Below are 14,622 nucleotides of genomic sequence, written 5' to 3'. Positions count from 1 at the left end.
GGGATAGGTTACTTTGTAAATGTAATAGGTTACAGTTTACTAGTTAATTTTTGATTAATTTTCTAATTTTCTAACAAATGTTGTCAACTGTTAGGATAAGTGTTCCCATTAAACCTTCCAAAATCAGGTGTTTTTCATGGATACTGACATGATTTATAAGGGAAATCATTTCTTAATTTATCTCTCATTAGAAACTGTTTTCATTAGTACATTTACATTTTGGAATATAAAAAGTCAAAAGTCTAGCATGGGCTTATTGATACTGTGACACCATTTTAGCCCATGTGTGCTCCAAATAAGTCAAAGAAACGTTTTCAAAGAATTAAAAACAGCAATATATGTATTAAGTAACATGTTAAATATTAAACAATGAGGAAATAAAACCCTGAGCAAATCAGATGTAACACCTTTGTAATCAACATTTTCATAAGTAACTGTAACGGATTACAGTTACATTTATTCTGTATTTTTTGTAAAACTAGTTACTCCTGGGTACTGTCTATGGTACTCCCCAGTACCGGATAATTAGTGGGGTACATTTTATTTTGGAGAAATACTTTTATTTTTCTAAATCAAATGACGGAACTGTTAGTAGGGGGCGGTGCTGACGTCAGCGGAAACAGGAAGAGAATGAATGAGACTGCTGTGGATATGTAACCTGTAACACCTCCGTGCAGCTGGTGAGAGGTCAGCGTGAGTTGTTGTTTCAAACTATTATTAACATTTTTGTCTAAACTCTTTATTCGCTTTATTTTTGACAACTGTATACAGTTACAGTATGGGCTAGCGTTGCGTTGACATATGTTTTGTGACTGCTGTTAGTGTTACTGTTAGCTCAGTTGTCGCTATCAGTGTATGTTTTAGCTTTAAAGACAGCTAAATTTAAGGTTCAGAGGAGGCTGTCTTCCTTTGTGTTCGTTACCTAAATCCTAAAACATTGTAGCTCGAGTTAATGACTTTTTTTTTTAAAATCACAACTGCCTCATTGTTTTTCTCTCTTTCTCCTCCTAGATGCCCCATATGTACCACAAGATGGGGCGGTTTAGCTTCTCCCTCCTCCGCCACATCGCCTCCCTTTCCTCTTCACTCACTGTCCCATCAGCCACCAGGACATGCTGCCTCCATCGAGGGGTTTTGACCAGTTCCCACCCCTGTCACCAGACCACGGGCCCTAGTCACAGCTCTCAGCACAGGAGGGGTGTGAGCACAGCCCTCAGCCAGGAAATACAGGACCTGAGCGGGCCTGAGCAGAGGCTGCTGAACAAACTGTATGAGGGGCTGATCGGAGGACAGCGGGCGTCTCTGGCCGAGTCCATCACACTGGTGGAAACCCAGCATCCCAGGAAGAAAGAACTGGCTCAGGTGCTGCTGCAGAGGGTGCTGGCCTACAGGAGGGAGCAGGAGAGTCGTAATGGGGGGAAGCCGGTGGCCTTTAGAGTCGGTGCGTGGTCTGTTTCTGTATTCATCTGGGGATAAGAGAGAAGACAAGGCCAGGGGAACTATACTGCATTGTGTGTGTCTTTTATCCCCTTAAATATCCCCTCCAGACATGTGTTAAGACACACACAAATACTGTGCTTGTCTGATATGAAGTACTTCAAAAAATAATCCTTCTCTCTCATTAAAAATTCAAGTATCTCTGAAAACCCAAATATATTTCACTTCAAAAATTAAACTAATGGACACGAGATGTCTCCAACTTAACTGAAAGTGAATTCTTAGTGTATATGAGGCTTCAAATTTCCACATCACACTTTGTAAGTGGAATATCGGACCAGAATTGGCATTAAAGGACTAGTGTGCAAGATTTAGTGGCATTTAGCAGATCGTAGCTAACGGTATACCCCCCCCCCCCCCCACCAATGACTGTGTATGAATATTGATGTCACGACAGCTCCAGTAGTTAACTGCAGTATAGTATATAGGTCATAAGTCTCGACTCCTCCATGTTAGCGGATGGGACATCAATCTAAACAATCAAAGATGTTTCCTGTTGTTAAGGTGCTCATTTTCCTGATAAGTTTATTTTTAATTAGGTGTTTGACAGTATAAAATGGGTGTGTGACGTCATGATTGACAGCTATGAGAGCCGCCCTCAAACCCCACCCGACGTTACACAAGCAAGACTTAAGCTCCCAGAAACGAGATATTTTGGCTTCACTTTGGCATAGCAGTAGGAAGTGGAGATGTGTCTTCCATACTTATTTACATCCAGTGAGGAGAACGTGCGATGGCTATGAAACTTGTGAAAAACGCGAAAGGCGCTCTCTAGAGCCTGTGTGGAAGGTCCGCTCCCTTTGTACATATATAGGGGTCATTCAAAGGTAACAAAAACACAATGATTACTTATTTCAGGGGATTATACACTAATTAAAACATACTTATTAATATTACATTTCTGCCAAGTCTGCTCCAGTTGTTGCCACTAAATTTTACTCACTGCACCTTTAAGTGTTGGCAGAAATACTACAGAAACTAAATGATTTATATTCACCCACCAAAAGCTTATATGTGGTCATGGTGCTGTTGGCACACATGGTATTTGATTTATTTGCCACACAGGGCTGTCAGCTCAAGTCAGTTCTGATTTTAAATGGAGTAAAAATCCCCCCAAACTGATCTGGATTTTGGATCATACCCACTATTAACCAAATGCAACTTCACTGATTGTGACAGGAGGTATTATGAGCTGGCTTAGAGATATAGTAGATTTACAGTATATTCATTTTTTATTTTGTTATTCTCTTTTTATTATGATTTTACATAGTTCACATGTTCATTAACATTACAATAAACCATTCATCTGTAAACTACAACTGAATCACACAGCAGTACATTTGCAATTCCATAAATAATACAGGGATGAATGATTGGTCCTTCCACCATAGATAAGAGATGAATTCTATAAAATACAGAATAAGAACTAAACTCCCTAGAACAGGAATGCTGGGGTGCACCTCTTTACAGTATATTCTTTGAGGATATCAGGAATATACTTTGGCCCCAGGTTGTAGCGTTATTTATAAAATGGAAACAGTTCTGTACTTAACTAACAGTTTAATAGTAGCTTGCTCTTAATATGGAAAACAGAAATTTGTTGAATGATAACCTGAAAAGATCATACTGTACGATCACAATATGATTTTTGCTTACAGTAAGTATGATAATGTTGAATTATCGTACAGCCCTATGTGAAAAAACAAACAAGCCAAAAAACAAAAAGTAGTTTCATTTTTTTGCTGATTTGATTTTCTGTTTTCTCAGGTCTGTCCGGTCCTCCAGGAGCAGGGAAGTCGTCCTTCATTGAGGTTGTGGGGAAGATGTTGACAGGACGAGGACATAAATTATCAGTGCTGGCTGTTGACCCGTCCTCCTGCACTACAGGAGGTAACATCTGTGATGCAGATCATCAACATATGATACTGATACTGACGGTTGTTATTGGGAGAATGGTGTTTCACAATGTGCAATGGAACTATGTGGGAAATTCTAATTTAATTTTATGAAAAATATTTTTTAGTTGTATGTGATTACTGTGCTGATTATGTTCTGATTACGAATGTCTTTTAATCTCTGCTACAAACTGGAAAATTCTTCTTGTTGCAGGGTCTCTGATGGGTGACAAGACTCGTATGACTGAACTCTCCAGGGACATGGATGCTTTCATCAGGCCATCGCCGGCCTCTGGGACACTTGGTGGAGTCACTAGAACAACCAACGAGGCCATTGTTCTCTGTGAAGGGGCGGGATATGACATTGTCCTTGTAGAGACTGTGGGTAAGACATGCTTGACTGATGCATCTCAAAATTAACTTTCACTACTGCTACACTTACTCAGCAGGCTCAAATTTCCTATGAAAATGACTTTTCATAGGCAGTTTTCTTTAGTTGCAATCAGTTTTGGCTATCAGCTGATTCTATTTAATGTAATATACAAAATATATGACACAAATGTTTTAACAGTGTAGTGGTTGACCGATTAACCAGATATCGTGCTGAAATCTGACATTTTGAGATAATGGGATAATGCTCAAGAGGTCAATAACCTAGTGAGCGATGATAATCATAGTTGTGAATTCTTATAGTAGGTCTTCATTTGACTGCGAGAACCCTCGCCAATGCTGAGCAGTGTGCAGAGATGATTGCTGTGTTTGTTCACCAGGTTTTCATAATATAATCATACAAGCCACCGCCTCGGGTCTTACTGGACAACAAAGCAATCCTGTCCACCCAGAGAGCGGTTAGCCCAGCCAGCTGGATAGCCTAGACGGAGATACTTTCATGCACCCATGTCTCGGTTAAGAAGGTGCAGCAGTTTGTCATTTCTCTGTGGGAGGTCAGAAGCAGTCTTAGGTACTCTATCTTATTGTCGATGGAGTGGATGTTGGCAATGAGCATTGACAGGAGGCCCAGGCGTTGCGGATATGAAAGCAATACTTATTTGATGCCTTATCTTTTCCTAGTATAAATGTAAAAAATGTTTTTCTACAACCATCCAACTTTTTTGCATTAATCAAAATAAGCCAAAACGAAAATTCCTATCAGTGTTCTCCTAACACTGCCTTACAAGAAGACAGAAAAACATTCACAAAATTGCGTTTTAAATGAGGAAATATTTGATCAAAGAATTAAGAAATTAAGAGTAAGAATCTCAGCAAGTATGTGTAGTAACTCTTGGTAGTTATTTTTTGATACTTTATGCTACAGACACATGTTGAGTTTTGATACTCAGCCTCACTCAGACACTTTGATGAGTCCCAGAAGTTAGGTTCTTGCCTTCATTTTTTTTGAGGAAGCTCATGATTATTCAAAACCATTTCTAAACAACTTTTATTTTTCTCTTGTTAAACTGATCAATCGAATGTGCCCTACACAGGAGAACCTGCACTGTAACTCTCCAAGATATGACTTTTAAAGTAACGATTGTGCATTTATCACAGTTTGAAGCTTTTTGGGTGGTAATTTAGTATAATTCGTTGTCATCACATCTTATCATATTGCTGGTTAGCAGTAGTATTTAAATATGTCTTTTGTTTACAGGTGTGGGCCAGTCCGAGTTTGCAGTGGCTGACATGGTTGACATGTTTGTGTTGCTGATTCCACCAGCAGGGGGCGATGAACTGCAGGTCAGTGACAAACAGCAGCAGCACCAAGGAACCCATCAGCTCCAGATCTTGTTGCATCTGTTTGGAACTTGAAGGAAGAGATTATTAGACATGCTTTATTTTAATATCTTATACTTAACAGCACTGTTAAAACACAAATTGTTAATATTAAATTAATTTATGTTACTGTTACTGTAGCCCCTGCTGTCTTTAGTATATCCTGTAATTAGGTCTTGGCATATGAGAGCAGTACATTATACAAACTTCAGGTTTGTTTATTCCTGCATAATCTAGTTGTTAGTTTGTGTTGATGAAGTAAAAACTAATTTAGCTTTTTGCTTCTACTTTCTTACACTACAGATTCACTGAGAGTAAAGTAATGCCCTAATCTTCATTTTTAACTGCATACATTTCTATTTACTAAGAAGAAACTGATTTCTAGAAATACAAGCCGTGTTCATGCATGAGAACATAAGTATGTTGGAAAAACCTATGAGCTAATTGATGAATTAATTAGTTAAATTAATCACCTAATTAGCCTAACTCATTAAGATTAATATTATAATGATTTATTGTGGGACATTAGGCAGCTCAAGCGTTATTTGTTTTAATTATTTTGATTAAATCTTAAATGAAACACATTGCCATAGAAACATTAAAATGAATCATAATAATAACAAACAGTAAACCTTTTGTTATACAGATTGCAAGTACAATATTCCCAACAACAACCAGAATTAAAGTAGTTCAAACTATATCCTGCAAGTCAGAAAACTATGTGTCATACAGACATCCAGTTTCACTGAGATATGACATATTGCATGACTCAAGTGTGCAAAAACGAAGCACAAACAGTATTGACAGCGATAGATGTTCTATATAGCTGTTGTACTGGATACAACAAAAATGAACTGCATCTACTTTCAACAGGTGAAAGGAACTTTTTAGAGTAGTTTATTTACTTTGTCAGACCAAAGCTGATGGGGGATGGGTACAAAGTAACAATAAAATATTATATTGGTTTCTGGCTCATAGTAAACTGGCAGCAGCTGCCAACCATCACCCCATCCATCCATCCATCAGTCTCTCTGAATGCAGATCACTCAGCAGATTAGACGTCTAGACATCAGATTTATTTACAGCGTTTTGAGAAGTTAATGAGCCCCCCTCTCTAATGCCAAAATCTCTCTCCAGGGTATCAAGAGGGGCATCATCGAGAAGGCCGACTTGGTGGTGGTGACAAAATCGGATGGAGACCTGGTGGTGCCGGCCAGGAGGATCCAGACTGAATACACAAGTGCACTCAAGCTGCTCAGGAGAAGCTCCAAGTCCTGGAACCCAAAGGTGTGTGCATGTGTGTAAAATAATGACTCTGCGTGTGTGTGTAGATAGTTTGATGAGAGAAGAGGTCAGAAATAGAATGATTAGGACTTTAAAAAAAAGATACAACATTGTTCAACATTTGACCTACTGGGCAGCCGCAGCACAAGTATTACTGCTTCATAGACCCAACAAGACGTCCTGCAGAGAGGTCAGCTAACCTGGGAGTGAGGAGGGGGGAGGAGGATGATAATGTTGATGATGTTGATGATGTCATAGCATTATGGGTCCAGTACTGCAGTGTCTCACCCCTCCCCAGCACATCCCAGCTCACCCGCCTGCCTCCCTGCCTGGCCTTGTCCCTTTGTTTTCGCAGCCCAATGCAGCATCTGCCCGCTGGGCAAACTGCCAGGCAACACCCCCATCTCCACCTCCCCATCGCTACCTCCCCCCTCACTGCTGCTCTGAATACTCGGCTGCTGTGTCATGCATTTCGCTTATTAGAAGCCCGCACACTCACATTAAAGCTGATAGGCTGCTCTTGTAGTTTCGGTCTCTGTATTCATCCTTACCTTTGCTATCTTTGCCTTTTTTGTTCCTCTCTGTTTGGCCTTCTGTACCATAATCTATGATTTATGTTCGCATTGTCTCAACAGTCTGCCAGTCTGTTTTCCTTGCTCTGCATGAAAACATAAACAACACTTTTACTAATAATCTGCTGATCATTTTCTCAATTAACAGATTGATCATTTGGTTGATGGAATCTCTTGAAATATCTATCAAAAGTTCCTCTTCAAATGCTGTTTTATTCAAGCAACAGTGGAAAACCCAAAGACATTCATTTTACAATGATTTAAAACATAGAAAAGCCTCATCATCACATTTAATGCACCTAATGCTTCTCATCCTGAATTTCCAATCCTCAGTGTCATTTGCCAGTCACCAATCATCAAAGTTAAGCTTGACTATGAACAGTATTCTCTCTTCATGTCTTGGTTTTAAAGTGGCAATCCATTAATTTTACATGTCCTGCTGAGCTTTTGAAAACAGTTGTATAATATCCGTGATACTGAAGGTACTTTGTCAGTCCTGAGAAAATTGCTCAGTTGATATCACTTCTACTCAATTAAAATCTCCTATAAAGACTGATTTGATTTATTCTCAAAGGGATTTTACGATCATTTCTTGCCTGATTTATTATTACTCTAACAATTTAGCTAATCTTCAATGTGCATTTTTATTCAGTTGTCTTTTTTTTTGTGAATTTGAAGAACTTTGTAACTCTGTTCCTGAACAGTGCCATACATCTCAGTTTGAGTTTAAAGACACCAAGTTTTAACAAAAACTCTGTGTGGAAAGCCATCTGAAAGGCGTCTATGAGGCAGTGAGAGTCTAACAAAAACTATTGAATTGGATTGCAGGAAGTGTTTTTGGAGCTTAATCTGTCTCTTGTGAGTTCCCCAACTTTAAGGAAGTACAATACTGATCTGCTAGAGTTTTTTTCCCCCTGTGGGGCAGTTAACCCAAATGACAAAAAAACATATTGTCTTACCTTTGGTGGCATTTATGTCCAAAGTTTTCATTGGGACTCTATCTTTGGTTAAAAACAGTTCAAATGGAAACTGTTCACAGAGAAGTGTGTGGACACAGTTCCCTGGAAAACATTTTAAATGTCATTTTTAACACCACATCAAAATTCTGTTTACTTTTATTGTATTGGGGTGGAAGCAGAAATCTCGCAGACAGATAACTTAAAACATGGACATAAAACCAAAACTATATCTGTGTGGTATCAGAGGGGACAAGTAATGCAGCACGTTGGTTTTTGATTTGTTTTAAATTGCCCTTTAAAAAACGATAATTAGCGAACATGCAGTTCAGTTAGTCTCACAAAGTTCTATTTCCTGTTTTTGCATCAGATTTGAATCCAGTCCTTGTAAAATGATTAACTTCATGATGTAATTAGAGGATTCATAATTGGCTGTTGATCACAGGCCTCCAATATTTACCAGGCTGTCAAATTCAACTTTGGCAGTTGCCAGTTGATGCAAATTATCTCCTAATGATACGTGTAATTTCATTACACTGCCTGGAGATTGTGAAGGATCTGTGAGATTTATTTTACATCAACACTGTTGTCTCTGTCCTATCCTAGTGCTTCCTCTGAACTCCCCCCTCTTCTCTTTATTCACAGTCTGTAATGAAGTGATACATAACAGAAGGTTAACTGTTGTATAAGTATTTTCATGAGTCCTAAATGCACATCTGACTGACCTGACGTTTTCATTTTCCTTTTAATCTGAGGCTCTTTCACTTTTGTGTCTGCTTTGAGTTTGATCGTTACCCTGAATTTCATCATGTGCTCTTGAATCTGTAGCAAGCTCAGAAAAGAGACATGAAGTCACTTATTGAAGTACTAAAGACATAAAATGACATTTATCCTCAGGATGACTGTGTGAACAAGGTGTTATACCAATGCTGCATGTGCAGTGACATGACAGCTTCTTTCAGGGCTGAGGTGCACCGTAAATAATTCTCAAATATATTACAAATCCCATAGAAAGGAAAAGCAACTCCAGAATTAAGTGCCACAGTTTACATTAAAAGAAATGTTTTGCTTATTTGAAAAAGTAGTTTAAATAGTCGCAATCAATCATTGAAGCATTTGGTCTATACAGTGTCATCAAATGGCAATGCATGGCATCAATGGCATCATACTGTCGCATGAAGAAAATCAACAATAGTCACATTGCCAGTTGCCAGGAAGGAAAGAACAACAAGCACATTTTTGAGTGGAGGGGGCTTCCAAGGATAATTAAGCCATTAATCAATTTACTGGCAATTAATTGTTTCAGGTCCAGTTTATTTGTTTATTTATGGAAGACAATGTGCATCAATTAACATAGACATTAAAAATATGAGTGTGAGCGTGCCGGGTTTGTTCATATGCTAATTTGTACCCGTGTTTCCCTACACGATTAAAAACATTTAACATAGTGAAGTCAGAATGAAAATAAGAGAATAAAAAATGTATTGCAGCACTTTGTTCTTGCTAGCTATAACGAAAAATACAGTTGAACAATTATAAAACACCAGATCACTCATGAGTAAATCTTTATTTTTAAGATTTTTGTTGGACAACTGACAGTAGAGACCAAAAAAAGGAGGAGGAGGAGAAGAAAAAAAAGATGAGATGACATGAGACAAAGGTCATCAGCTGGAATTGAAGCAGTGACGCTGTGGTTATTTATTATGTGTTTGGTTACCAGGACAATTTTAACCACATCTTAAGATGAAGTGTCTCAAAGAAGAATTATTCATTTCTCACTGATCTTATATATGAGACAAAAATACATAGATCATTTAAAACTTTCCATGATCCTAACCTTAAGTATGTCTTTGGTGACATCCTCAAGCCAAATAGTTGTCTAGTCTAGAGCATACATACTCACGCATACATCCCGCACCCCTCCCCTCTAACTCCTTCCTCAGGTGGTGCGTGCCTCCTCTCACACAGGTGAGGGCATTCCAGAGGTCTGGGCCAAGATGGAGTCTTACCGGGATGCCAAGTTGGCCAGTGGTGAACTGCAGGGCCGGCGGAAGGCCCAGCAGAAGGTTTGGATGTGGAGTCTGATCCAGGAGAACGTCCTCTCCCATTTCCAGAATCACCCCCGTGTCAGAGAGGCTCTACCACACCTTGAGGAAAAGGTGACAAGAGGAGCCATCTCCCCTGGACTGGCCTCTGATCTGCTTCTCAAAGCCTTTCTATCATCATCATCATAGTTATCACTGGTACTGCTCTTTTTTGAGGAGGATGGATTGGTACCTCGTTGCTGATCAGGGCCACTCAGTGCCAAATAAAGCAGGACAGAGTGAAAAACTGTGACCTTGATTCTGCGGTTTTTGCAAAAAGGAAGCAGCACTGCTCTTTTTACACTGAATCTGAAATTTAAATTACCTGAGATAGAAGTCACCCCTCGACAGAAGCTCCAGCCTGCTTTTATCCACATCAGGGGAGGGCAATTGTCACTTCTCGCCCACCGCTTAAGGGCACATTCACATTTGGACTATAGATGTCAAAATTGAACATTTCACTTGTGAGGAAATGTTCAAACATTGCTGTGAGATTTGAAATGTTTTTCTGCCATTCTAAAACAGATATCGGGACTGTTTTAGTGGACAAGAACACCAAAGACAATCATGAACATTTTTAGGACGATAAGCTCAACACACCGGGAGGATTGTAAAGGCCACATTGATGCACTTGGGGAATAGTTTGCACAATACCCATCGCCTTTACTAACAGGGTCATTCGAGGGTGAAACTGTGACTTGTTCACGCCATAAATACTGACATGACACATACTGTAGTTGGAGTATGATCTATGATGAGCAGTTTTCCCAGCCACTTCTGAACACCCCTCACACAGATAGATCATTAATACACACTACTTGTAACCATAAGGAAAAGTGTTAATGGGAGGAATAAGTTATTGTCTCTTGTTCTTGTTTCTCTTGTTAAACTGCCACGGACATTGCTCTAATAACAAATACAAATTTTCCTTGGAAAAGCAAATGGACTTTGAAAGTGTGTTTTATCTGCTACTTTTGTTTCTGAGTGGAATAATTAAAATATAAAAGAATATGAATCATAAATGTAAGTAGATAAGTGAATAACATTAAATCTGTCGGTGCAGTTGGCTGGGATTTTCTCTCACTTTGTGTTTGCCCATGATATGAAAAAGGGGGAGTGATTAATGTAACCTCTACGAATATTAGTCTAGAGATTTGTCAAAGATCTAATTAAATTTTTTTCTCATTCTGGAGCCAGAAATGTCAGTGCTACGAATGATCAGACTGAGACAGTTGCTTCTAATTCAGGCAAAATATTAAAATAATATCTTCAGAATTTACTTCATAATGCACTGCACTCCCGGACACCACCAGAGATCAAAAGACAAAGAGAAGCCACACACTCATAACCGCTGTGCAGCTACTTTATTAATTTAAATGGAGAGGCCGCTGTCTTTGGGTTAAAGAGGGAGAGTCCACTGTCATTGACTGTGCTTGTATAATCTACAGGAGAGATGATCACAGAAGGTATTTCCCAATTACAGACATCACATTTATTATGAGAATATCCTGCTTAAAAATGTCAGCAATTAGGTTTTAATGTGTCAAATAGTTTTTCAGTAAATCAGCTTATCATTCAGTCTATAAAATGTCAAGAAATGCCCTAAGTTGACATCTAAAAATAGTTTATTTTTGTCAGAACAGTCCAAAACCCAGATATTCAGTTTATGTATTATAAAACTGAGAAAGGCAGTAAAAATGTTGTTTTTCTATAGACTGGGTAATCAACTCATCAGTGCCATTTGTGTATGTGTGACCTCTCTCTCTGTGTTTTGATGCTCTTGAGCCAGCATATCACTGATACATCAGAGGCTGACAAAATAACATGAACATGTCCATAATCCAACACAATAGGCAGGAAATCCTACCTGTGTAAGGCCTTTATGTGTCATATTCGGTTGTTAATAATACATAATACAAGTTTATAAAGCACTCTTTGTAGATGTAGATTTACAATGATTTACAAATGAAAAAAATGCACAAAAACATTGAAACAATACAAAGCAGATAAAGAACAAGAGCAAAAGGGCGATGCTTGTTAAAACTAGCACCTTTATAGCAGTGTATGAACTGTAGAGCTATAACTGTGATTAAAAAGCCTTTTTATAAGAATGCATTTCTTATAAAAAGAAGACTGATCTAAGCTCTTATGGCAGACTATTGCAGAGCTTTGGGGCTCTGATGACAAACATCCAATCTCCTGGGTCAGGAGCTCAGCAATCTAATCAGGTGCTAGTCCTTGGAGGGCCTTAAAAAATATTAGTAAAATTGTATAAATTAATTCTGACACTGAGTAGTTGAATAAAGATGAGAGTGAACAACCCTCTCAAATCAAACTAGCCCTCTCTAATCATGAGTATAGTGCATATACACTAAATAGGTACAGTATATACTGTAGTATTAATGATGTCTACCCCCTGTAAGGTGTGATTTTGTGCTTACTTTAGCCACTAGAGGTCTCCCTTATTCCACTCAGCTGTGGTTTCATTATCCTAATGACTGGGCCCTCAGTGCCAACCACCCTCCCCTTCATAACGCCCCCGCCTCCTGCCCTCCATCCATTCTTCATTGAGGTTGCCTAGGGTGCCAGGTCACTCAGAGGTGAGGACATCAGCAGCTGCCACTCTCCTGGAGCACAGGCTGTACTGTAGTCCTCACCCTCGGTGACAAACCCTCCTTGGCTATTCTCAGTCCTCGTTGAAAAACAGAAAGGAGCAGTGCTTCTTAGTACAGGACAGTAGTGTTGAGTGTGCCACTGTACAGTCTCTGAAAATTTTATGGGGTTAAAAAAAATTGGTGTATTCTGCACTAATCCACGCTTGTCCTTGCTGGTTTGCTTTTGGAAATACCGATTCTGAGCCCCCCAACCGCTGGACGGGTTCCCAGGTCGTTGCTCGTTTGCTCCCGCCTGCGTACGAGAGGAAGAATGCCCCTTGAATGCAGATGGATTCATTAGGTCTGAATAACACCCTTCTCCTCCATCATGCTGACACAAACACATACACACTGTAACTGCTCTGGCTTTGCAAAAGGGAACAGTGAGTCCTGCAGCTCTGGACACTACACACACACACACACTCACACATGCACACACAGTTGTCTCCAGTGTAAACAACACCATGCGGTTTCACTAAGGAAGATTAACTCAAATGCTGCCGGATCGTGTTCAGCCATTTTAGCCTAAACATAGGGCCCATCCACATGTGTTTAGCATTTCGCTGGATCTCTTGAATGTAAGCAGAGGACAGAGACTGGCTCTTTGATGAGGTTTTTTCATGTTTAATGGAGGGGGTTACATTGACAGCCTTTCTTTGTGTCAGCAGTCTGAAGTCAAAATGCTTTCCTGGCTCAGGACAAAACAAAACGATGCCCTCATACTGTTGTAATTGCAATCCGAAAACTCAGCTTTTCCCCTTCAAAACCTCAAAAGTCTGGAATGAGCGCTGAACAATGGGCCGCTACAAATGTCAGTAAACAAGGCAAGCATATTGTAGCACGGATAGACGTTTATGTTTTTTTTCTTGTTGGTAGCGTCAGTATTATATTTTGGTTGTTTGCTGGTCAGATCAGTGCGTGAGGATAAGCTTGACACTGAGGGAAATGTCAGACTGGCCCTCCTACCAGGCTGATTTGGGAGCTTGTGTATGTGTGTGTAGTGTGACAACCGGTCATGGGCTGCTGATCCACAAAGCCTCAACCCGTCACTGCTATGTTTGCTCTGCTCCTCACACATAAGCACATACCACCACACTCACAGTCACTCACCCTCCCCTCTCCTTTTTTTTTACACACACATGAACACCGTTCTGCTCACCTCCTACACATCTTGTACATACATACAAGCCTTCCATCCCCTTGTCACACACACACACAAACACACACACACACTGCCTGCCTTGTTGCCCACCCGCTCCGACTCGGCTGGCTGCACTGCTGTCTCTCTGTAGTGACAGATGAGTGTGTGAGAAGCATTTCCTCCAGACTCGGGGCTCACTTTCATGACGGCTGCAAAACGATACAAGGAGCCACACGCTAATGGGGTTGGAGAGCTGCAGCAATGCTCTGAGTGTGTATGTGTGCTCGTAGATGTAACACCCCACTCATTATGCTCCTCTGATGGGTCACTGTGCAGCCTCTTTATAAGGAGACCCTTATGGCAACATGTCTTATTATATCAACTGCTGAGATGGATGTTAATACCAGGCTGCACTGTGTATGCTGTGTGCTCTCTAGCCTGTAGAGTGATGAGATGTGGTTGGTATGCGAAGAGCATCTCATTGCATGGGCTAATTCTACTTAACCTGGTGAAGCCCGCTAGATGGTACGGTCAGAATGCCCTAGGGAGACCAGTATGTACCTCTGCTTTATTACCCACCTGAGGAGGCTGACTCTCCCACACATGCACACTCCACTGTTTGCTATGTGTAATTTACTGGGCAGCCTGTGGGCCAGGCCTTCATCTGCAGGAAGGCGCGAATAGAGCCTTGGCGCCAGTAATTGGACTTTAGAACTGATTGGGGAACTTGATTGACCCCCGGTAATGGATTTGAGTGAATAATTATTTG

General features: G+C 40.1%; 1 protein-coding gene across 1 annotated transcript; it reads left to right on the top strand.

The window, feature by feature from the left end:
* Window positions 1-658: 658 nt before the first annotated feature.
* On the top strand, window positions 659-10,910 carry mmaa (metabolism of cobalamin associated A). The gene is made up of 7 exons (XM_053332472.1): window positions 659-693; window positions 1,012-1,441; window positions 3,265-3,387; window positions 3,607-3,777; window positions 5,041-5,126; window positions 6,300-6,449; window positions 9,918-10,910. Exons 2-7 carry the CDS (start codon window positions 1,012-1,014, stop codon window positions 10,206-10,208), a joined length of 1,251 nt encoding a protein of 416 aa, XP_053188447.1. The 5' UTR covers window positions 659-693; the 3' UTR covers window positions 10,209-10,910.
* Window positions 10,911-14,622: the final 3,712 nt, after the last annotated feature.

This window comes from Scomber japonicus, chromosome 2 (assembly GCF_027409825.1).
Source record: "Scomber japonicus isolate fScoJap1 chromosome 2, fScoJap1.pri, whole genome shotgun sequence".
In the NCBI taxonomy this organism is placed as follows: domain Eukaryota; kingdom Metazoa; phylum Chordata; class Actinopteri; order Scombriformes; family Scombridae; genus Scomber; species Scomber japonicus.
The sequence above is the reverse complement of the archived record's forward strand: the minus strand, read 5'-3'. Positions and strand labels throughout refer to the sequence as shown.